Consider the following 27,931-nt stretch of genomic DNA (forward strand, 5'->3'; position numbering starts at 1 on the left):
CCCTAAAACAACCCCCAAGCACATCCCCTAAACTTCTCCAAAACACCCCCCCCCCCTCCAAAACACCCCCCCACACCCAGAAACCCCCCCCAAACCCACCCCAAACGTCCCCCACAGCCCCGAGCCCCGCGGAGGAGGAGCGGGAGGAGCCGTGCCCACCCTGCCCCCCCTGCAGCCGTGAGTGGCACCGGGGGACCCCCGGGGGGGCGGTGGGAGGGGCAGGAAGGTTTGAGGGGGGGCTGGGCCGAGGTTTCCCCGCGTAGTTCTTCAGTTCCTCCTTGTCGTGCCTCAGTTTCCCCACGTCGTGCCTTGTTTTCCCCATGGCCTTCCTTAATTCCCTCACGTCGTGCTTCACTTTCCCCACACAGTTCTTCAGTTCCCTCACGTCCTGCCTTTGTTTCCCCTCGTCCTGCCTCAATTTCCTCCTGTCCTGCCTCAGTTTCCTCGTGTCATTCCTTAATTCTCCAATGTCCTGCCTCAGTTTCCTCGTGTCATTCCTCAATTTCCCCGTGTCCTGCCTCAGTTTCCTCCTGTCATTCCTTAATTTCCTCATGTCCTGCCTCAGTTTCCTCGTGTCATTCCTTAATTTCTCCACATCCTGCCTCAGTTTCCTTGTGTCATTCCTCAATTTCCCCTTGTCCTGCCTCAGTTTCCTCCTGTCATTCCTTAATTTCCCCTTGTCCTGCCTCAGTTTCCTCGTGTCATTCCTTAATTTCCTCCTGTCCTGCCTCAGTTTCCTCGTGTCATTCCTTAATTTCTCCACATCCTGCCTCAGTTTCCTCGTGTCATTCCTCAATTTCCCCTTGTCCTGCCTCAGTTTCCACGTGTCATTCCTTAATTTCATGTCGAGCCTCAGTTTCCCCACATTGTGCTTCCATGTCTCCACGTCGTGCCTCCATTTCCCCACATCGCGCCTCATTTTCCCCGTGTAGTTCCTTAATTTCCCCCCATCAGCCCTGTTTCCCAACATCACCCCTCCATTTCCTTCTGCTGTGCCTCAGTTTCCCAATATTGTGCCTCAGTTTCCCCACCTTGTGCTCCCGTTTCTCCGTGTAGTTCCCTGATTTTCTCATGTTGTGCCTCAATTTTCCCAATCTCGTGCCTCACTTTCCCCATTTTATGCCTCATTTTCTCCATTTTGTGCCTCGGTTGCCCCTTATTGTGCCTCTGTTTTCCTTTATTTTGCCTCAGTTTTCCCACTTTGTGCCTCATTTCCTCATGTCATCCCTCGATTTCCTTATGCTGTGCCTCAGTTTCCTCAGTTTGTGCCTCACTTTCCCCATTTTTTGCATCAAATTCTCCATTTAGTTCCCTCATTTCATCATGTCATGCCTCGATTTCCCCATTTGATGCCTCAATTTCCCCATTTTGTCCCTCAATTCCCCCATTTTGTGCCTCACTTTCCCCACTTCGTGCCTCCATTTTCCCATTTCGTGCCTCGATTTCCTTGTGCTGTGCCTCAGTTTCCCCATTTTGGGTCTCAATTTTACAATATCGTGCCTCAATTCCCTACATTGTGCCTCAGTTTCCCCGTTTTGTGCCTCACTTTCTCCATGTACTTCCTTCATTTTGACATCCTGTGCCTCACTTTCCCCACATTGTGCCCCAATTTTCCCAATATTGTGCCTCATTTTCCCCATGTAGTCCCCTAATTTCCTTATATTGAGCCTCACTTTCCCCATGATACCTCAATTTCCTTGTGCTGTGCCTCAGTTTCTCCATTTTGTGCCCCAATTCCCCATTTTGTGCCCCAATTCCCCATTTTGTGCCCCAATTCCCCATTTTGTGCCTCAATTCCCCATTTGGTGCCTCAATTCCCCATTTTGTGCCTCAATTCCCCCATTTGGTGCCTCAATTCCCCCATTTGGTGCCTCAATTCCCCCATTTGGTGCCTCAATTCCCCATTTGGTGCCTCAATTTCCCCATTTTGTGCCTCAGTTTCCCCGTTTTGTGCCTCAGTTTTTCCATGTCATTCCTTCCTTTTGACGTCGTGCCTCAGTTTCCCCACATTGTGCCCCCATTTTCCCAGTTTCCCTCCATTTTCTCCACGTTGTGCCTCATTTTCCCCAGGTAGTCCCTTTGTTTCCCCTCTTTGTGCCTCGGTTTCTCCACTTCGTGCCTCGTTTTCCCCACATAGTTCCTTTATTTCCCCAATTTCCTTCTGCTGTGCCTCAGTTTCCCCTTTTTGTGCCCGTATTCTCCATTTTGTGCCTCAGTTTTCCCCACGTAATTCCTTAATTTCTTTGTTGTTCCTCAGTTTCCCCACGTTGTGCCTCATTTTCCTCAGGCATTTCCTCAATTTCCTCACCTCGTGCCCCAATTTCCCAATATCGTGCCTCAGTTTCCCCCTTTTGTGCCTCAGTTTCCCCCCTTTTTCCCACTTTCTGTGCCTCAATTCCCCTTTTTTTCCCCCTCATTCCCTTTTTTCCTGTTTCCCCTTTTTTTACCTCATTCCCCCTTTTTGTGCCTCAGTTTCCCCCAATTTACCCAATTTCCCTCTTTCTGTGCCTCAATTTCCCTTTTTTCCCCTCATTCCCTTTTTCCCTCATTCCCCTTCTTGTGCCTCAGTTTCCCCTTTTAACCCAATTTCCCATTTTTGTGCCTCAGTTTCCCCCTTTAACCCAATTTCCCACTTTCTGTGCCTCAATTTCCCTTTTTTTCCCCTCGTTCCCTTTTTTTCCCGTTTCCCCTTTTTGTGCCTCAGTTTCCCCTTTTTTACCCAATTTCCCATTTTTGTGCCTCAGTTTCCCCTTTTTTACCTCATTCCCTTTTTTACGCCTCAGTTTCCCTTTTTTTTTACCTCCCCCCCTTTTTTATGGCCGTTTCCGCACGTGGCTCCGGGGGTGACCCCAAAATCAGGTCCCTCCCCCCATTCCCCTCCAAGGGGAAACTGAGGCACATCCCGACGCTCCCAAACCTCCTTTAACCTTCGGGGTCGCCCCGCCCGGTCCCCACAGACGTGGCCGCGGTGCCGGTTCCCGGGGGGACCCCCCCGGTGTCGGGGGACCCCCGTGTGACCCCCCCGGGGCCGGGGGACCCCCCCGAGCCGCCCCCCGGTGCCACCATCCCGCTGTACTGTGCCCTCCTCGCCGCCGTCGTCGTGGGGCTCGTCGCCTACGTGGCCTTCAAGTGGTGAGTTTTGGGGGTCCCGGGGGGGGACGCGCGGATTTGGGGACCCCCGGTGACCCCCCCGTGTCCCTCCGTCCCCCCGAAGTTGGGACACGTGCAGGAAGAAGCGGCAGCTGGACAAGGCGCGGGACGCGGGGGATGCGGGAATGTCGCCGGACGGGGAGAAGCTCCGGGGGGACAGCGGGGTCTTCCTGGACACCCCCGGCCCGCAGGAGCCCCCCCAGCACGGTGGGGGTTTGGGGGGACACGCGGGGATTTGGGGGGACACGCGGCCCCGGGTGGGGGTCAGGGTTTGGGGGGCACCTGGGAATTTAGAGGGGGACACGTGTGGGTTGGGGGGGGCAGCCAGCCCCGTGTGGGGTCAGGGGTGATTTGGGGGGCGCTCAAGGTTTTTGGGGAACACCCATCCCTTTGGGGGGATCAGGGTTTGGGGGGCACGCGGGAATTTGGGGCGTGCATCTGTGGGTTTGGGGGGCGGTGGTCGGGGAATGTCTGGATTTGGGGGGCATCTGGATTTGGGGGTTGGGGTGCTCTGGGGAGCACACGGGGGTTCGGGGGGACGCCACGGCCCGGGGAGCACCCAGATGGGTTTGGGGGGACAACACGGCCCGGGGAGCACCCACAGGGGTCTTGGGGTACACCTGTATCCCGGGGAGCACCCACATGGATTTGGGGGGACACCTGAACCCCAGGGAACACCCAGAGGGGTTCTGGTGCATCCCTACCATGGGATTCACCTGGATGGGGCTGGAAAACACCCAAATGGGATCGGGGAGCACCTGGATGGGGTCGGGGAGACCCCAAAGGGGTTGGGGACCCCCTGAATGGGGCTGGGCAGCACCCAAGCGGGATCGGGGAGCACCTGGATGGGGTCAGGGCACACCCTTCCCCATGGATCTCTCTCCCGGGTGCCGTGTGGAATTCCGAGATGCTGACACCCCCCCCCCCTTTCCCACAGCCCCCCCCGAGGGGCCGCCCCCGCTGCCGGTGTCCCCGCGGCGGCAGGAGGAGCTGGAGCGGCTGCTGGAGCTGGGGGGCACGGCGGGGACAGCGGGGGATGTCACCTCCGCCGTGTGACACCCCCGGCGCCGCGGCCAGCTGGATTCCCGGGGGGGTTAAAGGGGTTTTGTACTTTTATAGGGATTCGGGGGGTGGGACGGGGGTGTTTGGTGGCCTCGCTGTGGGATGGAAGGGGGGGGATGCGGGAATGGGGCTGGTCCTGGGTGGGGGCATTAAACTGTCACTTGGGGGCCACCAGGATTTGTGTCCTCGGCTGTTTGTGTGTCCGTGGAAATGCGTGGCCCTGGGATGTGTCCCCTTGGGGGTCCCCGTGTCCCCAGGATGTGTCCCTGTGTCCCCAGGATGTGTCCCTGTGCCCCCAGGATGGGTGTCCTTGTGTGTCTGTGTGTCCACACAAGCCCGTGTCCCTGGGATGTGTCCCTTCAGGTGTCCCAAGGTGTCCATTTGTCCCTGGACTGTGTCCCGAGCGTCCCCAGGTGTCCTCAGGATGTGTCCTCTTGTGTCCCTGGCAGGTGTCCCCTGGGGTGTCCCTGTGCCACCAGGATTTGTGTCCTCGTGTGTCTGTGTGTGCCCAAAAGTGCGTGTCCCTGGGATGTGTCCCTTCAGGTGTCCCGAGTGTCCCCAACTGTCCCTGTGTCCCTGGGATGTGTCCCTTCAGGTGTCCCTGGGATGTGTCCCTTCAAGTGTCCTGAGTGTCCCCAACTGTCCCTATGTCCCTGGGATGTTTCCTTCAGGTGTCCCGAGTGTCCCCAGCTGTCCCTGTGTCCCTGGGATGTGTCCCTTCAGGTGTCCCCAGCTGTCCCTGTGTCCCTGGGATGTTCCCTTCAGGTGTCCCTGGGCTCTGTCCTTGGACATCTCCGTGTGTCCCCACACACACCACTGGGATGTGTCCCCTCACATTCCCCAAACATTCCCCGTTATTCCCCAAACATTCCCCATTATTCCCCCAACATTCCCCATTATTCCCACAATTGATTTGCTATTGATCCCTGAATAGTCCTGAAATATTTGCTGTTGTTCCCCAATACCTGTTATTATTTTCCAAGTATCCCCAAGCTGTTTTCCTATTATTTCTCAAATATTTCCTGTTATTCCCCAACCACTCTCATTGGTTATTATTCTCCAAATATTTCCTATTATTCCCCTAATTAATTGTCTATTATTCCCCCAATACTTGCAATTATTTCCCAGATATTCCCTAAGGCAATTTTCTATTATTCCCCAAACATTCCCCAAATATTCCCCACTATTCCCCAAATATTCCCCATTATTCCCCAAATATTTCCTATTATTCCCCCAATTAATTTGCTATTTTGTTTTTCAAACATCCCCAGGCTATTTTCCTATTATTCCCAAAATATTTCCTGTTATTCCCTTAATTAATTGCCTAATATTCCCTCAATATTCCCCAGATATTTGATATTATTCCCCCAATACTTGCTGTTATTTCCCAGATATTCCCTAAGGCAGTTTTCTATTATTCCCCCAAACATTCCCTATTACTCCTCAAATAATCCCCATTAGTCCCCAAACATTTCCTGTTATTCCCTAAACATTCCCCAAACATTCCCCATTATTCTCCCCAGTATTCCCCACTATTTTCCCAATTAATTTCCTATTATTCCCTAAATATTCCCAAAATATTTGGTGTTGTTCCCCCAATACTTGCAATTATTTCCCAAACATTCCCCAAGCTATTTTCCCATTATTGCCCAAACATTTCCTGTTATTCCCCAGGCACTCCCCAAATATTGGTTATTATTCCCCAAATATTTCCTATTATTGTCCAAATGACTCGCCTATTACTTCCCAAATTTTTCTCAAATATTTCCTATTATTCCCCTATTTAATTGCCTGTTATTCCCTAAATATCCCCTAGAGATTTGATATTATTCCCCAATATTTGCTATTATTTCCCAGATACTCCCTAAGCTATTTCTCTATTATTCCTCCAAAAATCTTCCAAATATTCCCCATTATTCCCCAAATATTCCCCATTATTCCTCAAATATTTCCCATTATTCCCCCAATTCATTTGGTTTTTTCCCCAAAATATTTGCTGTTATTTCCAAATATTTCCTGTTATTCCCTCAATAATTTGCTATTATTCCCCCAGTATTCCCTAAATATTTGGTATCTTTCCCTCAATATTTGCTATTATTTCCCAGATATTTCCTAAACTATTTTCCTTTTATTCCCCCAAATATTCCCCATTATTACCCCAATTAATTTGCTAATAAACATTTGGAATTATTCCCCAAAATCTGCTGTTATTTTCCAAACATTCCCCAAGCTATTTTCCCATTATTGCCCAAATATTTCCTATTATTCCCCAAACGACTTGTCTGTTACTTCCCAAATATTCCCCAAATATTATTCCCCCAATTGATTTCCTATTATTCCCCAAATATTCCCTAAATATTTAATTTTGTTCTCCCAGCATTTCCAAAATATTTCCTAAGCTATTTTCCTTTTATTCCCCAAATATTTCCTGTTATTTCCCAACTATTTTGCCATTATTCCTCAAGTACTTCCCATTATTTCCCAAATATTCCCCAAATACTTATTATTATCCCACAGATATTCCCTGAACACTTGCTATTGTTCCCCAAATATTCCCTATTATTCCTAAATATTCCCTAACCTATTTCCCTATTCTCACCCTAATATTCCCCAAATATTTCCTGTCATTCCCAGACACTCCCCAAATCCTGGCTGTTATTCCCCAACTTTTCCCTGACCATTTTTGTTATTATTCCCCAACCATTTGCTGTTTTCCCCCGGAATATTCCCTGTTATTCCCCAAACCGTTTTTCTCTTCCTCCCCAGTTATTTCCCATTATTCCCCGAATATTTCCCCTTATTCCTCCAGTTCTGGAGCTGTTCCTCCCCAGATCCCAGCCGCCATTCCCGAGGTGTCCGTGTGTCCTTGCCTGGCCCTGTGTCCTTCCACCCCCGGGGCCCAGGATGTGTCCCCCCAGGTGTCCGTGTGTCCCCCCGGGTGTCCGTGTGTCCCCTCAGGTGTCCTTGTGTCCCCCCCCGGGTGTCCGTGTGTCCCCCCTGGTGTCCGTGTGTCCCCCTGGGTGTACCGTCCCCTACCCTCGGGTGTCCGTGTGTCCCCCCCGGGTGTCCGTGTGTCCCCTCGGGTGTCTGTGTGTCCCTCAGGTGTCTGTGTGTCCCCCCAGGTGTCCTCCTGTCCCCTCGGGTTTCCGTGTGTCCCCTCAGGTGTCCGTGTGTCCCCCCCCAGGTGTCCGTGTCCCCCCCCGGGTGTCCGTCCCCTCGGGTGTCTGTGTGTCCCCTCGGGTGTCCGTGTGTCCCCTTGGGTGTCCGTGTGTCCCCTCGGGTGTCTGTGTGTCCCCCCGGGTGTCCTTGTGTCCCCCCTGGTGTCCGTGTGTCCCCTCGGGTGTCCGGGTGTCCCTCAGGTGTCCTTGTGTCCCCCCAGGTGTCCTCCTGTCCCCCCAGGTGTCCTCCTGTCCCCTCAGGTGTCCGTGTGTCCCCTCAGGTGTCCGTGTGTCCCTCGGGTGTCCGTGTGTCCCCCCGGGTGTCCGTGTGTCCCCCCGGGTGTCCGTGTCCCCCCCCCGGGTGTCCGTGTGTCCCTCGGGTGTCCTTGTGTCCCCCTGGGTGTCCGTGTGTCCCCCCCCAGGTGTCCGTGTGTCCCCTCGGGTGTCCTTGTGTCCCCCTGGGTGTCCGTGTGTCCCCCCCCAGGTGTCCGTGTGTCCCCTCGGGTGTCCGTGTGTCCCCTCGGGTGTCTGTGTGTCCCCCCAGGTGTCCTCCTGTCCCCTCGGGTGTCCGTGTGTCCCCTCGGGTGTCCGTGTGTCCCTCGGGTGTCCGTGTGTCCCTCGGGTGTCCCTGTGTCCCCCCAGGTGTCCGTGTGTCCCCTCAGGTGTCCGTGTGTCCCAAGGACATGTATCCCCGGGCATCCCGGTGTCCCCACAACCATGTCCTCGGGACGTGTCCCCTCGGGTGTCCGTGTGTCCCCCCAGGTGTCCGTGTGTCCCCCCGGGTGTCCGTGTGTCCCTCGGGTGTCCGTGTGTCCCTCGGGTGTCCGTGTGTCCCCTCAGGTGTCCGTGTGTCCCCCCGGGTGTCCGTGTGTCCCTCGGGTGTCCGTGTGTCCCCCCGGGTGTCCGTGTGTCCCTCGGGTGTCCGTGTGTCCCTCAGGTGTCTGTGTGTCCCCCCAGGTGTCCTCCTGTCCCCTCAGGTGTCCGTGTGTCCCCTCAGGTGTCCGTGTGTCCCTCGGGTGTCCGTGTGTCCCTCGGGTGTCCTTGTGTCCCCCCTGGTGTCCGTGTGTCCCCTCGGGTGTCCGGGTGTCCCTCAGGTGTCTGTGTGTCCCCCCAGGTGTCCTCCTGTCCCCTCAGGTGTCCGTGTGTCCCCTCAGGTGTCCGTGTGTCCCTCGGGTGTCCGTGTGTCCCCCCTGGTGTCCGGGTGTCCCCTCGGGTGTCCGGGTGTCCCTCAGGTGTCTGTGTGTCCCCCCAGGTGTCCGTGTGTCCCCTCAGGTGTCCGTGTGTCCCCTCAGGTGTCCGTGTGTCCCTCGGGTGTCCGTGTGTCCCCCCATGTCCCCAGGCCATCCCAGGTGTCCCCACATCCCCCCCATCCCACACGGCCCCCGGAGCCTCCCTGGCTGTGGGGACACCCCAAGGACCCCAAGTCAGGTGGCACCTGTGATGTAAAAGGGCCTTTTTAACCCCAAAATGCCCCCGGGTCACCTCCCCCTCCCCCCTTTCCCACTCCCCAAGGATTCCCGGGAATCCTGAGGGCCACAGGGGAGTCCTCCCCAGACCCCACCCTCCCACCCGAGTCCGGCGTCGATTTGGATTTTTGGGGGAGGGGGGGGGATCGTTTTTCTTTGGATTTTTTATTTTTTTCTCTTTTTTTGCCTTTTTTGTTTTTTACAAAAAAAGTTTCCGTAAAAATTGGAGAGAAAGTAAAATGCTCGAAGCAGTAAAATCAATCTTATCCACATGGCCAGAAATCTGCAGTTATTTACAGGGGAAAAAAAACACAGGGAAACCTCTCGGGAGCGGGAGGGAAAAACCGAGGAAACAACTCAAAACAAACAAAAAAAAAAAAAAGGGGGAATAACCCCAAAACAATTCCTGGCAAAGTGTTCCCGTGGGATCGGCAAGTTCAGGGCTAAAAGCGACGGGGGAAAAAAAGCAAATTATTATCAATATATTCACATATACGTTAAAATATAATACAGAGCTCCAGAGCGGCGCCGGCAACGCTCGGCCTGGAAAAGCCTGGCTTGGGAAAACCAGGCCTGGCAAAGCCTGGCTTGGGAAAACCAGGCCTGGCAAAGCCCAGTTTGGGAAAACCAGGCCTGGCAAAGCCTGGCTTGGGAAAACCAGGCCTGGCAAAGCCCAGTTTGGGAAAACCAGGCCTGGCAAAGCCTGGCTTGGGAAAACCAGGCCTGGCAAAGCCCAGTTTGGGAAAACCAGGCCTGGCAAAGCCTGGCTTGGGAAAACCAGGCCTGGAAAAGCCCAGTTTGGGAAAACCAGGCCTGGCAAAGCCCAGCTTGGGAAAACCAGGCCTGGCAAAGCCCAGCTTGGGAAAACCAGGCCTGGCAAAGCCCGGCTTGGGAAAACCAGGCCTGGCAAAGCCCGACCAGGCCTCGGCGTCGGGAACGACACTTCCTTTCCTTTAAAAAAAAACGTCACGGGGAAAATAAAATTCCCAGGTTGGGGGAGTTCCAAAGGGCCAATCCTGGCGGGAAGGGACGGGATGGGGGAGATGGGGTTTATTCCAGGTGCTATTCCAGCTCCGTGTCCTCTTTGGGCTTGTAGAGGATCCCGAATTTCTGCATGTACTTCTTGATGTACTCCTTGGTTTTGTGTTTGACGTTCTCGTTGCACTCCAGGTCCTCGGGGTTCTTGCAGTACTTGAGCTCCTTGTTCATCACCCCGTGGGTCAGCTGGAAACGTGGGAATGCTGAGTCAGGCCTGGAATTCCCACTGAGCCCCGGCCTGGCCATTCCACAGCCCACTGGGCCATTATTCCCTAAGGAACTCCTCTTACTCCCAACTATTCCCTGAGCTTTGATCCTACTATTGCCCAAATAGTTCCTGCTATTCCCCAAATAAACATTCCCCAAATAAACATTCCCCAACATTCCCCAAATATTTCCTGTTACTTCCCCCAATTAATTTCCTATTTTTCTCCACAAATATTTCCTGTTACTTCCAAATATTCCCAAAGCTCTGTCATTGCCCAAGTATTTGTTATTCCCAAAATATTCCCCATTATTCCCCAAACACTCTCCATTATTCCCCAATCACTCCAATTGGTTACTATTCCCCAAATATTCCCCAAATATTTCCTATTACTTCCCTAATTAATTGCCTATTATTCTCCCAATATTCCCTAGATATTTGACATTATTCCCCCAATCCACTGTCTGTCATTCCCCAAATGTTCCCTAAGTTAATTTTCTGTTATTCCCCCATTATCCAAATATTCCCCAAATATTTCCTATTATTGCCCCAAATAATTTGCTCTTATTTCCCAAATGTTCCCTAAATCCTTGATATCATTCCCCAAATATTTGCTATTATTTCCCAAATATTCACCAAGCTATTTTGCTGGTTTTCCCCAAATATTTCTTATTTCCCCAAACATTTCCCATTATTCCCCCAATTAATTTGCTATCATTCCCCAAACATTCCCTAAATATTTGTTATTATTTTCCAAACATCCCCAGGTTTTTTTCCTATTATTGCCCAAATATTTCCTGTTATTCCTCAACCACTCCCCAAATACTGGTTATTATTCCCCAAATATTTCCTATTATTCCCCAAATCACTTTTCTATTCCTTTCCAAATATTCCCCAAATATTTCCTATTATTCCCCTAATTAATTGCCTATTATTTCCCCAATATTCCCTAAATTAATTTCCTATTATTCCCCCAAACATTGTCCAAACATTCCCCATTATTCCCCAAACATTCCCCATTATTCCCCCAATATTCCCACAATTAATTTGCTATTAATCCCTAAATAGTCCCGAAATATTTGCTGTTGTTCCCCAATACCTGTTATTATTTTCCAAACATCCCCAAGCTATTTTCCTATTATTTCCCAAATATTTCCTGTTATTCCCCAACCACTCCAATTGGTTATTATTCCCCAAATATTCCCCAATTATTTCCTATTATTCCCCTAATTAATTGTCTGTTATTCCCTAAATATCCCCTAGAGATTTGATATTATTCCCCCAATATTTGCTATTATTTCCCAGATATTCCCTAAGCTATTTCTCTATTATTCTTCCAAAAATCCTCCAAATATTCCCCATTATTACCAAATATTCCCCATTATTCCCCAAATATTTTCTACTATTCTCCCAATTCATTTGATATTTTCCCCCAAAATATTTGCTGTTATTTCCAAATATTCCCTAAGCTATTTTCCTATTATTGCCCAAATATTTCCTGTCATTCCCTAAACATTCCCCAAATACTCTCCATTATTCCCCAAATATTTCCTATTATTCCCCAAATCACTTTTGTATTACTTTTCAAATATTTCCTGTTATTCCCTCAATAATTTGCTATTATTCCCCCAATATTCCCTAACTATTTGGTATTTTTCCCCCAATATTTGCTGTTATTTCCCAGATATTCCCTAAGCTAATTCCCTATTATTCCCCCAGACATTGTCCAAATATTCCCCATTATTCCCCAAATATTCCTCAAACAACTCTTCTACTACTTTCCAAACATTCCCCCAATATTTGCCATTATTCTCCCGATAATTTGCTGTTATTCCCCAAATATTCCTTATTATTTCCCATCTATTTCCCAAACCATTTTGCTGGTTTTCCCCAAATATTTGCTGTCATTCCCGAGCTATTCCCCCACCCATTTTCCTATTGTTTCCCAAAGATTTGCTATTTTTCCTAAAATATTTTCTATCATTCCCCAAACTATTTTGCTGTTTTTTCCCCAAATATTCCTCTGATATTTCCTGATATTCCCCAAGTACTGCCTGTTATTCCCCACACCGTTGCTCCTTTCCTTCCCTTTTCCTCCAGGTGGATCCAATGGATGGGGTGACACAGCCCACCCCCCCCCTGCACCCTCCATGTCCCCACATTCCTGTGTCCCCATGTCCCTGTGTCCCTATGTTCCTGTGTCCCCATGGCCCCACATTCCCAGTCCCTGTACTGTCCATGTCCCTATATCCCCATGGCCCCACATTCCCAGTCCCTGTACCCACCATGTCCCTGTGTCCCTGGATCCCTTTTTCCCATATTCCCATGTCCCTGTACCCACCATGTCCCTGTGTCCCTGGATCCCTTTTTCCCATATTCCCATGTCCCTGTACCCACCATGTCCCCACATTCCTGTGTCCCCATGTCCCTGTATCCTGTGTCCCAGTGTCCTCATGTCCCCACATCCCATGTCCCTATATTCCCCATGTCCTTGTGTCCCAGTATCCCATTTTTCCATATTCCCACGTCCCTGTACCCATGTCCCCACGTTCTGAATCCCATTTTCCCATGTTCCTGTCCCTGCACCCATGTCCCCACATTCTGACATCCCCATGTCCCTGTATCCCATTTTCCCATGTTCCTGTACCCATGTCCCCACATTCTGACATCCCCATGTCCCTGTAACCCATTTTCCCATGTCCCTATACCCATGTCCCCACGTTCTGAATCCCATATTCCCATGTCCCTGTACCCGCCATGTCCCCATGTTCTGAATCCCATTTTCCCATATTCCCATGTCCCCGTACCATGTCCCCATGTTCTGACATCCCCATGTCCCTGTATCCCATTTTCCCATGTTCCTGTACCCATGTCCACACGTTCTGACATCCCCATGTCCCTGTATCCCGTTTTCCCATATTCCCATGTCCCCGTACCATGTCCCCATGTTCTGACATCCCCATGTCCCTGTATCCCATTTTCCCATGTTCCTGTACCCATGTCCACACGTTCTGACATCCCCATGTCCCTGTATCCCGTTTTCCCATATTCCCATGTCCCTGTACCCGCCATGTCCCCATGTTCTGAATCCCATTTTCCCATATTCCCATGTCCCTGTACCATGTCCCCACATTCTGACATCCCCATGGCCCTGTATCCCATTTTCCCATGTCCCCGTGTCCCTGTATCCCATTTTCCCATGTTCCTGTACCCATGTCCCCATGTTCTGAATCCCATTTTCCCATATTCCTGTGTCCCTGTACCCCATTTTCCCATGTCCCCGTGTCCCATTTTCCCATGTCCCCATGTCCCTGTATCCCGTTTTCCCATATTCCTGTGTCCCTGTACCATGTCCCCATTTTCTGACATCCCCATGTCCCTGTATCCCACCTTCCCACGTTCCCATGCCCCTGTGCCCGCCATGTCCCCACATCCACCCCCATTCCCGTGTTCCCCCTGCCCTTTTCCCACACTGCCCCATTCCCAGGTTCCCACCTTGCGGGCGAGGTGTTTGAAGTCCTCGGTGGTGGTGATCCTGCCCACCTTGCAGTCGGGTTTGCGGTAGGGGTTCAGGCACTGCACGATGAACTGGGACATCTGCGGAGACACGGCGGGATCAGCTCCCCAATCCCACCATCCCGGCCCCATCCCGGTGCCCCGGGAACACCCACCTCCTTCCGGAACACCTCCTTGCTCTTCTTGGCCAGCTCGCTGGACGTGTCGGCTTCCGCCGTCTTGGGCTTCTTGGAAGACTGGGAAGGGGGAATGGAGGGATGTCAGCGCTTCCCTGGCCCTCTTCCCACCTCGGGAACTGCCCATCCCACCCCACAGCCCGGTGGGCAGTGTGTGCTTCCCACCCCATTCCCAGTGAGCTTCCCAGCCCATTCCCAGTGTGCTTCCCAGCCCATTCCCAGTGAGCTTCCCAGCCCATTCCCGGTGAGTTTCCCAGTCCAATACCACCACACTCTTCAGTCCATTCCCTGCACACTTCCCAGTCCATTCCCAGTGACTTTCCCAGCCTGATGAGGCTCTCCAGCCCAATCCAGGGACTTTCCAGCCTGATCCCAGTGAGCTTCCCAGTCCAGTGCTGGTCTCTTCCCAGTCTGATCCTGGCAGTCCCAGTGAGCTTCCCAGCCTGGTCCCGGTGTGCCCCCCAACCCATTCCCAATATCCTTCCCAGGTCATCCCCAGTGCTCTCCCCAACCCATTCCCAATATCCTTCCCAGGTCATCCCCAGTGCTCTCCCCAACCCATTCCCAATATCCTTCCCAGGTCATCCCCAGTGCTCTCCCCAACCCATTCCCAATATCCTTCCCAGGTCATCCCCAGTGCTCTCCCCAACCCATTCCCGATCCCTTTCCCAGCCCAGTCCCGGCACCTCCCAGCCCAGTGCCAGCACATTTCCCAGCCTGATCCAGGCACGTTTCCCAGCCCAATCCTGGCAGCTCCACACCCCAAACCAGGCAGCTCCCAGCCCATTCCTGCTGAGCTTCCCATCCCTGTGCCAGCACCCTCCTCACCCCAGTCCAGGCACAATTCCCAGTCTGATCCCAGCACAACCCCAGCCCAGTCCCAGCATTTCCCACCCCTGATCCTGACACTCCCCAGCTCGGTCCTGACACATTTTCCAGCCCAATCCTGGCACAATTCCCAGTCACACTCCTGGGCTGGGAGCACAGCCCTCAGGACCACTCCTTGCTCTTGTTTTCCTCGGAAAAAAACCCTGGAAAAAGAGCATGAGCAGGTCCTGGCAGAGCTGGGCTGATCCAGAGTGGGAGCGAGTCCTGCAGTGGGGGGGGTTTCCTTCAGGAATTCCCTGCGAGGGCTGGGACCCTCCACAAGCATTCACAGGGATTATCTTTAGCTGCAGCCAGGATAAAGTGGATTTTCTAGGAATTCCTGGCTGCTTCCCTGCGTGCTGATCCCTGATTTAATTTGCTGCCTGTACTAACAGAGCAGGACCGGCTCCGGCTGCATCCCGGAGCTCATCCCTTGTGCTCCACACCCACCTCCCACACACACCCATCCCAGGCCCTGTGACATCCTCGGAGTCCAAGGAAGGGAAAAGCAGTGTCTCTCCACCAGCACCGCTTTCTGGGAGAGCTTTGGGAACTGCAGGTCACCACGACTTGGATTTGAAGGATGGCAAGAGCAAAAGCACTTTGGGATAGCTGGGGGAGGTTTCCCTTCTCCCTCTGCTCTTTGATGATGTTCCGACGGCTCTTTTAATTAAAAAAATCCCCATTTTTTTAAAAAGCATTTAACACTGAAAAAAGCAGGAGCCATCCCATTCCTTTCAATCCCTAAAAACGTGCCTGGCTGGAGGGCAGAGCTGCAAAATCCCGGGAGCAAAGGGACTGTGGGATGTAAATCAACCTTTCCGGGGCCGTTTTATGGCCGAGGGACATCAAAGCTCTGCAGTCGCTGCCCGGGGCTCTGCTGCCACTTCAAAGGGCCGGGAATGGGGAGCAGATGGATCCCGGATGGATCCTGGAGCGGCTCCGGCACGGCGGCGACACCAAACCCTGCAACGCTCCACCAGCAAACCCTTCTCCACCCCCACATCCTTCTGCATCACCAATCCCTTCTCCACCCCCACATCCTTCTGCATCACCAATCCCTTCTCCACCCCCAAATCCTTCTCCACCAGCAAACCCTTCTCCACCCCCACATCCTTCTCCATCACCAGAACCTCCTTTATCCCCAAATCCTTCTCCACCCCCAAATCCTCCTCCACTAAACCCTTTTCCATCACCAATCCCTTCTCCACCCCCAAATCCTTCTCCACCAGCAAACCCTTCTCCACCCCCACATCCTTCTCCATCACCAGAACCTCCTTCCTCCCCAAATCCTTCTCCACCCCCAAATCCTCCTCCACCCCCAAATCCTCCTCCACTAAACCCTTCTCCATCACTAATCCCTTCTCCAACCCCAAACCCTTCTCCATCACCAGAACCTTCTCCACCACCAAATCCCTCTCTCCCATCAACTGTTCACCACCAGGCCCTTCTCCATCACCAATCCCTTCTCCACCAAACCCTTCTCCCCCAACAAATCCTTCTTCACCCCCAAATCCTTCTCCATCCTCAAACCCTTCTCCCTTAAACCTCAAACCCTTTTTTCCACCCCCAAATCCTTCTCCACCATGAAACCCTTCTCCACCCCCAAATCCTTCTCCATGACCAAACTCTTCTCCACCCCCAATCCCTTCTCCATTGAACCCTTCTCCATCACCAGAACCTTCATCCCCCAATCCTTCACTATCCCCTTCTCCAGCTCCAAATCCTTCCCCACCCCCAAATTCTTTTCCATCCCCAAATCTTTCTCCATCACCAATCTCTTCTCCACCTTTAAATCCTTCTCCATCCCCTTCTCCACCCCCAAATCCTTCTCCTCCCCCAAAACCTTCTCCACCCTCTAAACCTTTCTCCCCCTTCTCCATGTGGGATGGGGGGAAAAATCTGTGCCAAAATTTGCAGGGAAAGATGAGGAGGGGAAATAGAAACTCCCTTTCCAAGCTCCTCCTCGTGCAAAGGCACCAAGTTCTCCTTAGGGAATTTCTCCTCATTTTAGGCTAAAATTCACCTTTATTTTAATATTAAAACCCCCTGAACAAGGGCTTTCTCTGCTGCCCCTCCAAAGCATTCCCATAATCCAAAGATGTGCTGCCCACCAGGAAAACTAACCCCGGAAAAGCCCCCAGAATGGTGGTGTCCCTATTTATCAGCCTCTGGAGGAGACGGGGATGGAAAAGCCACAAAGATGCTCTTGGGGGAAAACCAGGAATGGCATCAAGAAGCCAAATGTGTGGGGAATTCTGGAGGAGCCTGACTGGGATTGTCTCCTCTGGCAACTGGGATCTGCTCCACTGACACCGACTTTCCCATGGAGAACCAACCAGCAGGGCCACAAACACATCCTGCCACAAATCCAGGCTAAAAGGATGGAAAACCTTCGGCATCCAGCCCGCTGTCAGTGCCAGCATTCCCGAGCGCTCTGCCGGGCCACTCCCTCACAAAACCCCTTTTCCAAGGGGAAAAACGGGATTTAAAACGTGCTTTAAAGGGAAATGGTGCTGGGGGCTTCCCACACCTCTTGTGCCTTTCCATCAAAATCATCCCCCATGGAAAGGGAACACCAGGAATAGCAGCAGCAGCTGTTGGCTGGAGCCACGATGCCGCTGGGTTTAATCCCTCTTGGAAAAGGTGTGGGGTGGGGAGGAGGGCAAAAAAAATCCAAGGAATGTGGTGGGAGGCGGGAGCTATGACCATGGGAATTCAATGCCAGGAAAAACCCGACCTTCTGGCTCTCCTGACCCAGAAGAAAAGGATTTAAAGCTCTGGAAGGAGTAGGAATCACCTCACCAGGAGGTCACCTTTAGGAATGAGGGATTGATGGATTTAGGGAATTCCTGCACCTAAAAATTGGGATTTGGGGGTTTGAGTGAGCAGCAAAACCTGGAAGGAGCAGCCAACTCATGTCTGTCCCAAAGTGAAGCCCTTGGATCGTCACCCCAGTCCTCAGCTCCTTTTTATCCCAATTTATGGGATAAAAGCCACCATTCATGGGACAAAAGCCACATTTACGGAAGCACCTTTCCTTGCTCACAGGAAGCACCGAGACCCTCAAAATTCCATAGGGAGATGACTCCCAGGCTGGGAAGCAGCAGCACAGCTCTGTTCCCTCGCTCAGAAGAGCCCGACCTTCTCCTCAGCACCTTGTTCTCACCACAGGGATGTTCCCAAATATCTCCAGGCTGCTCCACACCACCAAGCTCCAGCTCGTCCCTCCATAGGGATGCGTTTTCCAGCTATTCCAGTTTAATAAAACCTCAGCTAAAGCCTAAAATTAACATTCCCTTGAGAAATCCCAATATCCTCCTACAATATTTGCAACCCAAAGAAGCACAAGATCCCAGATCCGCAGGGAATGGCACAGGGTACATGGGACACTGATCCAGGGGAAAACTAAAACCTTGGAAAGGCTTTTCTGGAAGCAACAACCCCTTGGCTGAGCAGCAAATTCCAGGTCTGAGCTCATTTTCTAATTAACTTTTTTACAGGGAGACAAATATTTGCCAGTAATTTCCTTGGAGTGAACTGGCCAGGAAGTACTCGGAGGCACTCCGGGAATGGGATTAACCCTTGGGATCCTGGCAGCACATGGAAAGGTGACAGCAGCTGAACGGGATGTTCCTGGGTGTCCCAGGATGGGATTTTCCTCCAGGAAAATCCCTCCCAGCTGTGGGAGCACCGGAGCAGCGGTGAGGATCTCTGTTTCCATGGATCTCTGTTTTTCAGGGAATCAGAAAGGTATCAAAAGGGTTTCTAAGTTACATCCTTAGTTTGTCCTATTTCAACATTGCTCCCACTCATTCCCCCTTTTTTTGGAGATCATAAGGTCAGCTGCCCACAGGGGGTTGGAATCCAGGGAAGAACATCCCACAGGGAATTGCACCAGAAGAGCCGAGCACTGAGAGCATTAGGACAGATCTGAGGTCACTCCTGTCCCTGTCACCTCCCAAATCCGTCTGGACCCCCCATCCTGAGCTCCATCCCAGGGCAGTGTCTCCTCACCTTCATGGGGTTCTCGTCGTACGTGGGGGTCCCCAGGTCCATCTCGGCCTCGTGCTCCAGGCCGGCGTCGTCCCCGGGGCTGTCCCACGTCGGAGGATCCCACTGGGTTTGCCTGGAGGGAGGAGGACACACAGAGACCATTGTCACCCCCTGAAAGTACCTGGGACCTGCTCCTCGATTGTCCCATCCAGTGGGACACCCGGACCCCACCACCCGCCGGAGATCTCGGCCTTGTCTTGCTCTTCATGAGGAGTTTGAAGGTTTCCAAGTTGGAGAAGGTTAAAACCCAGCAGGAAGAACTTAAAAAAAGGGAATTTGCGCTGTTTCCTATCACTGGTGACACTGTGGGATCGAGGGATGTTCATCCCCGGGATGAAATTCATGGCATGGAAAGGTGGGAACATCCCAACGGAGACCCCGGGGAAGGTACGGCCACGGGAGCAGCCAAGCTCCGTTGGGTCTCCTCATCTCATCCCAAGACTTCCAAACCGTGGACAAATCACTAATTCCTGCTGGAGTGATTGTTATTCCGAGTGTTTGAAGGCCTCCTGCTCTGCTGTGGGTGTCTCAGAGATCCGGAATGGAGGTGGAAAAGATTAATGGATGCAGAGAAACGTGTGGCAACAAGAACCGGCATCAGAACACTCCAGACACGGAAGAAAATATTCCAGCTTTTCCCTTTAGAGAGGTGGATCTCCATACACACCTCAAATGGATTTGGAAATGTAAAAAATCCTTTTAAAAATCTGAAATTCCTTATAATTTTACATAAGTTCATAGGGATTGATCCAACGCCTTGGTAACTTCCCAAACTAATCCCAAAAGTGTGGGGAAAACACTGGGAAAGTTGTATTTCCTGCTCCAGGGGTGGGGGTTGGGCTCTTCTCCCAAAAAACAAGCGACAGGACAAGAGGGAACAGCCTCAAGCTGTGCCAGAGGTGGTTTAGATTGGACACTGGGAAAAACTCCTCATGGAAAGGGTTGTCCCGGGGCACCGATGGCATCCACATTCCAGGAGGGATTTAACATCCATGTGGATGCGGAATTTGGGGATGTATGTGGGTGATCCCCACACTCACCTGGTGACCACATGGTAGTAGTAGATCTTCCCCTCGGGATCTCGGGCCGTTTTCCAGTTGGGAGGGAGGACGATGGTCTTGGGCTTCGGAGGAGAAGGTGGAGGCAGGTCCAGGAGGTTGTTGGTCACCACAAGCTCTGGCTGGAAACAGGAATAGGACAGAAGGGGGGAAGAGAAGGATGTGAGGGTTCATGAGAGAGGTCAGAGGGGTCCTGACGGCTCTTTATCCCACGGGAGAACAGCTGGGATGCAGCAGAGCTCACCTGCTGGATGGGCTGGGGCTGCCCGGCCGCCACGATGGTGGTCACGGCTGGGGGGGGCTGGACAATGACTCCCTGGGGATGAGCCGTGTAGATCTGCTGGCCCTGGATGTACTGGAGACCTGGCTGGGCATAACTCTGCAACGGAGCACAGGGAATCACGCTCAGCTGCTTCTCCCAAAAAAAACCCCTTCGCTGGAGGACACAGAGCAGCTCCACCATCCCAGGTGGCTCCAAGCCCCGTCCAACCTGGCCGGGGACACTTCCAGGGATCCAGGGGCAACCACAGCTTCTCTGGGAAATCTGTTCCAGTCCCTGTCCACCCTCACAGCCAAGAACTCCTTCCCAATATTATCCTTATAATCTGCTTTAAGATGGTAGCTCCAGACCTGCTTCCAAAAGCCAACGGAAGCCGAGCTCACACCTCCACGTTTTCCTGCTTTACTCAGTGGCAGTGGAAGCTCTTCCCAAAACACAGCCCTTCAACGGCCAAAAAACCAATATCACTTTTATAAACAGGGTATAAAATATAAAACATTTCTGGAAGCTGCAAATTCCTGCCTGGCCCCAACAACTATGGAATCATCATCTCTGGAGGTGCCCAATATCCCCCTGGAGATGTTCAATATCTCCCACCCCTGAAGTGTCCAATATCCCCCATCCCTGGAATTGTTTGATACCCCCCATCCCTGGAATTGTTCAATATCCCCCATCCCTGGAATTGTTTGATACCCCCATCCCTGGAAGTGTCCAATATCCCTTGTCCCTGGAGGTGTCCAATACCCCTCATCCCTGGAATTGTTCAATACCCCCCATCTCTGGAATTTTTCAATATCCCCCATCCCTGGAGGTGTCCAGGGTCAGGTTGGACAGGGTTCCCTCCTGGAGCAAGCTGGGACAGTGGGAGGTGTCCCTGCCCATCGCAGGGGGTGGGACTGGATGATCCTTAAGGTCCTTCCAACCCAAACCACTCCACGATTCCACGATTCTCTAATTCACGGCGTTTGTAGTCAGCAAACACGCCAAAATGTGCTTTTCTCCTATTTTTGGGTGGGAAGCTCCCTGAGAAGAGCCAAGTAGATGCTCCCACATTAAGAGAAGTCGCAAAGAGCGAGTCAGCCCCGTGTTTTCCCCGCGTTCCGCGTCCCCCCGGGAGTTTACCTGGACGATGGGCGGGGTGGTCTGCGAGTAGGGCGAGGTGACGCCGTAGACGGTCTGGCAGGTCTGGCCCTGGTAGTAGATGGTGGGCTGGGACTGGGCGGGGGAGTAGGGCTGCTGCACGGCCACGGCCTGCTGGCCCGACTCCCACACGGGGCCGTAGCCCTGGCCCTGCACGGCCCCCGGCGCCGCCACCGGCAGCACGGCCACGTTGGGCTCGGGGTGCACCACGGCCTCGCCCGGCGCCACGTACTGCGGCGGCGGCACCTCCACGGCGGCGGCGGCGGCGGCCACGTGCTGCACCACCGGCACCGGCTGCGCCGCCGCGCCCAGGGCCGGCTCCACCGCGTGCCCCACCAGAGTCTGGGAGTGCTCGTATCCCGCCGGAGAGCACATGGAGTCCATGGAGGGCGTGGGCAGCAGCACCTTGCCGGCGTTGGGGTTGCTGGGGTCCACGTAGGCCTGCATGGGGTAGCCGGGGGGGTACCCCAGGAAGCTGTGGTGGGGGGTCCCGTAGCCCATGGAGTCGTAGGGGAGCGGGGACGCCATTCCCAGGTTTTGGAGCTGCTGCTGCTGTTTCTGGGCCTCCCGCTGGGCCACCTCCTGCTCGAAGAGCTTCCGGCGCTCCTCCGTGGAGAGCTTGTTGCGGTCCTTGGGACGCACCTTCTTCTTGGAGGACGCCGGCGTGTCATACCTGGGAGAGAAGGGAGAGGGAAAGGGCTTGGGAGACCTCGGGAAGCTGCAGGTCCAAGGACCCCGCAGAAAAAGGACCAGGAAAAACCACCGGGAAAACCTGGAACGCCCAACAGCAGCAGCAGCAATTCTTAAAAACACTCCTTTTTTTCCAGCTGTTTGACCAACTGTGGGAACTCAGGAGAAACACCCACTGGTCCTGCTCATCCACGAGGAAGGAGCCAGGGCCCAGGATGTGATTCCAATGGACTGAGCAACTCCAGTCTGGGGCTGCTGGAGAGGCAAAGATGTCATAGGAATTGTCTGGAGGAGCTGTAGGCAGCACTGGGAGAGGGAGGGAACACCTCCAGAGCCAAGAGAGCCCAAGGAAAGGGCAGAAGCAGAAGAACCTCTGGCATTTTTTCCCAAAGCAGGGCCAACAAGGAGCTTGGGAGAGGCTCCCAAACAGAAGGAGCAGCTCAAACTATGGCATCTCCACTCCCAAATTCCAGCACTGGGTCAGCATCCCATTCTTCCTACCTGAGGAACTCCCACTTTCCAGTGCCTAAAGGGGCTCCAGGAGAGCTGGAGAGGGACTGGGGACAAGGGATGGAGGGACAGGACACAGGGAATGGCTTCCCACTGCCAGAGGGCAGGGTTAGATGGGATATTGGGAAGGAATTCTTCCCACTTGACAGCTGCAGACAGGACAAAGAACAAGGGAATCACAAGCAGCACATTCCTGTTTGGAGTTCTGCTCATTCCCAGACCACTTCAGCTTCAATAATTAACAGTGTGGATGGATTTTTTTTAATTCTTTCAGAGTTTTCATCCCAAAACACGGAGCAGCTGGAGGGATTTTTCCAAGGAATTAAAGAAGTGAGGGAAAAAAAAAAAAAAAAGGCCGAAGGACTTTGATCAAAGCTCAGCCGAGGAAAGTTTCAGATCAAAGGTGGCGATTCTGAGACGTTCCAAGTGCGGCAAAAAAGGGATTACAGGGAAAAATGCTCTGCAGCCTTAATATGAGGGATTCTCCAAAGCATCCGGGATGTTCTCCACATATCCTGTGATCCATTTCCATATCAAAAGCACGTTGCTACCAACAGATCCACTTAAGCTGCTTCCTGGCATTCCCAGGATCCACTAATCTGAACCTCATTGACGTGAAGGGTTTGATTTCCATAATTAAAGTCTTTCCTGGCACCGCCTGGAATGTTTAGAGGAGGAGCAGCCGAGGAGAAAACCGAGGGTTTAATGTTCCTCTCTCCACCTCCTGTGTTATTTTTCCTCATTAAATCCTTGGGATAACAAAGTGGGATGGTCAGAGTGGGGAGAACATTCCCAGAGAAGGATGTTGGTCCTTCACTGCTCACGGACACACACAAGGAAGAGCCAGAACAGGCAACTCCTCCCCCAAAAAACCCACTTGTTCTGTTAAAACAACCCAAAAAATCCATTATTTATTTACTTCCCAGTGTGTTTCCTCCCTGCCAATGCCTCATTCCAGGGGTATAGATTTCCCTCTTTGTTTTCTATCCAGATGTTTCCAACTCTCCCAGCACAGCTCCACGTGAGGAGCGAAGTTCCCTGGTCTGGCTGACTCGGCACCGATTGTTCCCTAATTACTGAGTGCCTTTGGATCCAACTGAACAGGGACAGCAGAAAACTGAACTTCTTTAAAGGAAATTCCACGGGATTTTTCCTGCCTGGAACATGATCTCAAGTCTCTCTGACCTGCAAGACATGGAATGTTTTCCTTCTCTTAATCACAAGTCGCCTTCTCAGCCATGGAGTGGTGCCACCATTCCCAAGGGAAGGAGACACAGCACCAGCCTGGTGGGATCACACCTGCCTGGATTGTTGTCCTCACAGGAATATTCAGGGAATAATCCCTCGATCAAGGAAGTTTTTGGTGCTAGAACTCCTGCCTGGCCTGGGCATTGCTCCCTCCTGTACAGGCAGGGCTTGTTCCAAGCTCAGAATACTGGGAAGAGGTGGAGGAGGAGAAGGGAATGGATTTCAAAGGGCTCAGAAGACCTCTTAGCATTAAGAGAGCTACACCCTGGAATTCCTGGATTCCCCATCCCTGGAAAGGTTCATAGCCAGGTTGGATGAGGTTTGGAGCCACCTGGGGCAGTGGAAGGTGTCCCTGCCCGTGGCAGGGGGCGGCACTGGGAGATCTGTAAGATCCCTTCCAACCCAACCCATGCCATGATCCCTAATTTCCGTGCCAGAGCTGGCACAGCTTCCCTGGTCACCCAGCCCTCATTCCCAAACCATGCCTGGAGATGAAGGTGTAGGTTATCCCAGAGGGAAAGGCCATCAAACTCCGAGGAACCACCCAACTCCGGTCAGGGAACGAATCGCACACAGGATTCCTCCAGGAGAAAATTCCCTTCCCCAGCCCTGGGTGACTTCAAAGATCACCAGGATCATTTTTCCAGGAGATTTCACCGGGGAATAGGACAGATCCCTGCCAGCCCACTCACCTGTCCTCCGGCCTCTTCGTGCCGCGCTCGTAGCCCGAGGGCGGAGGGGACAGCGAGTCCCTGCGGCGCTTCCTCTCCTTGCTCTGGCTCTGCCACTCGGGATCCCGCTCCCGGCTCAGGGGGGGGTTCTTGGGAGTAGGGGTCTGATCCCGGAGCCCGGCTGGATCCCTCCCACGGTCAGCTGTTGGGAAAAAACAGGGAGAAAGAGGGAATTTTTGTAGTTCTGAATATTAACAGCTCCCCTCTCCTGAGGAAGAGGCCTCAGGTTGTGCCGGCAGAGGTTTAGGTTGGATACTGGGGACAATTCCCTCCTGGAAAGGGTTGTTCAGCCCTGGCACAGGCTGGAGTCCCCACCCCTGGTGGGATTTAGAAGCCCTGTGGATGTGGCACTTGGGGACACGGTTTGGGGTGGCCTTGGCCATGCTGGGGAATGTTGGATTTGATGGTCCTGGAGGGCTTTTCCAACCCCAGTGATCCCACGTTTCTGGTTGTCCCACACCCCCCTCAGGGCTCCACATCCCACCGGCCCCTGCTCAGATGACTCCGAGGAGCAGGAATGCTGAGTTATGAAGGCAGAGCATCCCTGGACACCCCAACCTGGGAAAATGAAGTGGTTTCCTGGGAGCAGAGCGATGGGAAGAGGGGAGGACGTACCACTGCTCTCCTTCTCCGCCTGGCTCTTCTTTGGGATGCGATACACCTCCTGTGGGAAAGCCACAAGCAGGGTCAGGCTCCAGCTACCCCCAAAAGCAACCCAAATATCTACAGAGCTACAGAAATCATCACATAAACCCTGAATTTATGAGAAACCATCACAAAAAAGTGTCTCTGGAAGGAAAGTTCTCATTTTAGGCAAATTAGCCAGGTGCTTTCTATATATTTCCTCTTTTCCTCTGTGTTTCCTCTGCTCAGTGCCTGATGTTTGATGGATTCAGGTGGAATTTTGGAACAAGAGCTCCATGAGGAGCTGCAGGACCCACACTGGTCACATCCCACCACGGAATACAAAGCCCTGGACTTGCAGCTCTGCTGGAACAGCAAAGAAATGATTTTTCCAACTAAAAAAGCTCCTGTTCAGGTACAAAATTGTGCTTTTCTGCCTCTTATTTGCCAGCCCTGGTGTTCCCACAGAGACCTGGGCCCTGAGCTGGACACTGTCCCCAAACCACATCGTGGTGACATGAGGGTCTGTCACCAGCTCCTCTTGTGGTACTCCATGATCCCTCTGGGACCATTCCAATGGAGATATTCCACGGTTCTGGTTCATCAGCTTGGAGAGAGACACGGTGCTGGTGGTTTTGTCATCTGCTCACCCTTCTCCCATGGAGCATCCCCGGGCTTCTCCCAGTTCCCTCCTCGCTGGGACGGGGTCCACCACGATCTCATGATGTTCCCCATATCCAGTGTGTCCCATGGGAGGAAAACTCCCAGCTCTGAGTAACCCCTTGGACCAAGCTCCTGCTGGAGCTGCTGAGATCAGACACCAACACCCACCACTCTTTGCACAGCAGCAAATTCCACACCCTCTGCTCTTCCAGCTCCAGGGTCCTCAACATGGGAAGGACGTGGAGCTGCTGGAGAGAGTCCAGAGGAGGCCCCGGAGCTGCTGCCAGGGCTGGAGCCCCTCTGCTCTGGAGTCAGGCTGGGAGAGCTGGGGGGGTTCCCCTGGAGAAGAGAAGGCTCCAGGGAGAGCTGAGAGCCCCTGGCAGGGCCTGAAGGGGCTCCAGGAGAGCTGGAGAGGGACTGGGGACAAGGGATGGAGGGACAGCACACAGGGAATGGCTTCCCACTGCCAGAGGGCAGGGATAGATGGGATATTGGGAAGGAATTCCTGAGTGTGAGGGTGGGGAGGACGGGAATAGATTTCCCAGAGAAGCTGTGGCTGCCCCTGGATCCCTGGAAGTGTCCAAGGCCAGGCTGGACAGGGCTTGGAGCAACCTGGGCTAGTGGAAGGTGTCCCTGCCCATGGCAGGGGGTGGCACTGGATGATCCTTAAGGTCCCTTCCAACTCAAACCATTCTGGGATTCTAAAAAAGGGAAGAAGAGTCAGGAATGAGGATTAAAACCTCCCTAAGGTCCAGGTTTAACATCCTCATTAAACCCCACTGGATTACACAGGAACAACTATTCTAATGTCATTTTAACCAACTGTGTCCCCCTAGAACCAAGAAATGAGTTTTATCAGCACCTTTCCATGCTCAGCTGGATTTTTCATTGGAATATTCTGGCACTCACGGTGTAAATCCCATTTTCTTAGTGATCCTCGTGATCCCACAATCTGTATCCTGAGTTTTCACAGCATTAGTGACTCTCCAAGGACTGGGAGCTTGGACCAAAAAGCTCATTTTTGTTCAATTCCAGCTTTTACCAAAGCCTTGCTTTGTTCCTTTCCTGAAGGAATACAGCAATTCCCAAGAATTCCCAGTTATTTGAGGCAGAACATGATGAACCAGCAGGGAAAAGGAATTCAACCCAAACAAATCAACCCCGAACAATCCGAGGGAGAAAATGTGGAGGATCCCTGAGGGAGCAGCAGCTGCACCCCGAAAAACCACCATTAAATCCTAAAAGTGAAGCTCAGTGTTCTAAAAATAAGGTGTTTGGTGTGGTGTCCTGAGATTCCAGCTTTGCCAGGGAAGGATTTAGGGACCTTGCCTAAAATATCCTTTAATTTGGGGCATGGATGAGGCAGAAGAGGGGAAAAATATGGAATAAACTGTTCCTGAGGGGTGAAATCTGCTCCTAGTTGGGTGTTTAAAGCTTTACCTCAACTTGACTTCCAGATTTTATATAATACTCTGTTTTTTTTAAATTCCTTGATTTTTGGGGAATTAATTACCTGGGGTCTCCACTGGGCTCATCAACAACGTGTCCACCCCCAGCAATGGATTTAATGACACCCCAGCTTTGAGATTCCCACTTTTTTAGGGAAAAATCCACCCCCCCAAGGGCTAAGAAATTCCATTTTCCTTGAGTGAAATAAAAGAAAGGATAAAAAAACCCCATTGCAGTTTGTTCATGAGGCAAAACCACTTCAAAAGTGCTGCTGAATGTTAAAAAAAAAAAAGGGATTTTGGCCAAGATTTTTGTTTCATAAAAAGGATTTTTTGCTTTTCTGTGGAGCCTCAAAAGCCCCACGTGAGGTTTGAAGCATCTCCAAAGATGAAAGGCTTTTAAATGGTGTAAAAAAAGCTTTTTTCTGGTTGTTCTTATTTATTTGCACGTTTGCTATGGATTAAAGGACCCCGAATGCAGGGGTGTTTTTTAATGAAATGCAGAGAAATGAGGGAGCAGCTCTGTGTTTGGGGTGGGAAGAGATGCAGGAGGAGCCTAAAATTATATATTTATTAATTATATATTAAATTATATATAAAATTATATACCAAATTGTGGAATCATGGAATGGGTTGAGTTGGAAAGAACCTTAAAGCTCATCCAGTTCCACCCCCTGCCATGGGCAGGGACACCTTCCACCAGCCCAGGTTGCTCCAAGCCCCATCCAGCCATAATATATCTATTTATTCTTATTTTTCCATATAATTCCAGAGCTCTGGATGCCAGGGATTATTTCCCCTCCTGTGGGAAGGAGGTGACCACAGGGGCAGGTTCTGAAGCCCCA

General features: G+C 52.2%; 1 protein-coding gene across 1 annotated transcript in view; it reads right to left on the minus strand.

The window, feature by feature from the left end:
- Positions 1–9,814: 9,814 nt before the first annotated feature.
- The window catches only part of SETD2 (SET domain containing 2, histone lysine methyltransferase), a gene marked incomplete at its 5' end in the record, with an annotated part of 31,864 nt that continues 13,747 nt past the window's right edge, over positions 9,815–27,931 (minus strand). The window contains 9 exons of the mRNA XM_039377938.1: positions 9,815–10,060; positions 13,575–13,676; positions 13,751–13,831; positions 18,656–18,767; positions 19,735–19,874; positions 19,997–20,131; positions 21,155–21,845; positions 24,313–24,493; positions 24,967–25,015. Of these exons, the coding sequence (XP_039233872.1) occupies positions 9,899–10,060; positions 13,575–13,676; positions 13,751–13,831; positions 18,656–18,767; positions 19,735–19,874; positions 19,997–20,131; positions 21,155–21,845; positions 24,313–24,493; positions 24,967–25,015 (1,653 nt within the window). The remainder of the gene's footprint in view (positions 10,061–13,574; positions 13,677–13,750; positions 13,832–18,655; positions 18,768–19,734; positions 19,875–19,996; positions 20,132–21,154; positions 21,846–24,312; positions 24,494–24,966; positions 25,016–27,931) is intronic.

This window comes from Pipra filicauda, unplaced genomic scaffold (genome assembly GCF_003945595.2).
Source record: "Pipra filicauda isolate LSUMZ 115617 unplaced genomic scaffold, ASM394559v2 scaffold976_size53845_pilon, whole genome shotgun sequence".
NCBI lineage: Eukaryota > Metazoa > Chordata > Aves > Passeriformes > Pipridae > Pipra > Pipra filicauda.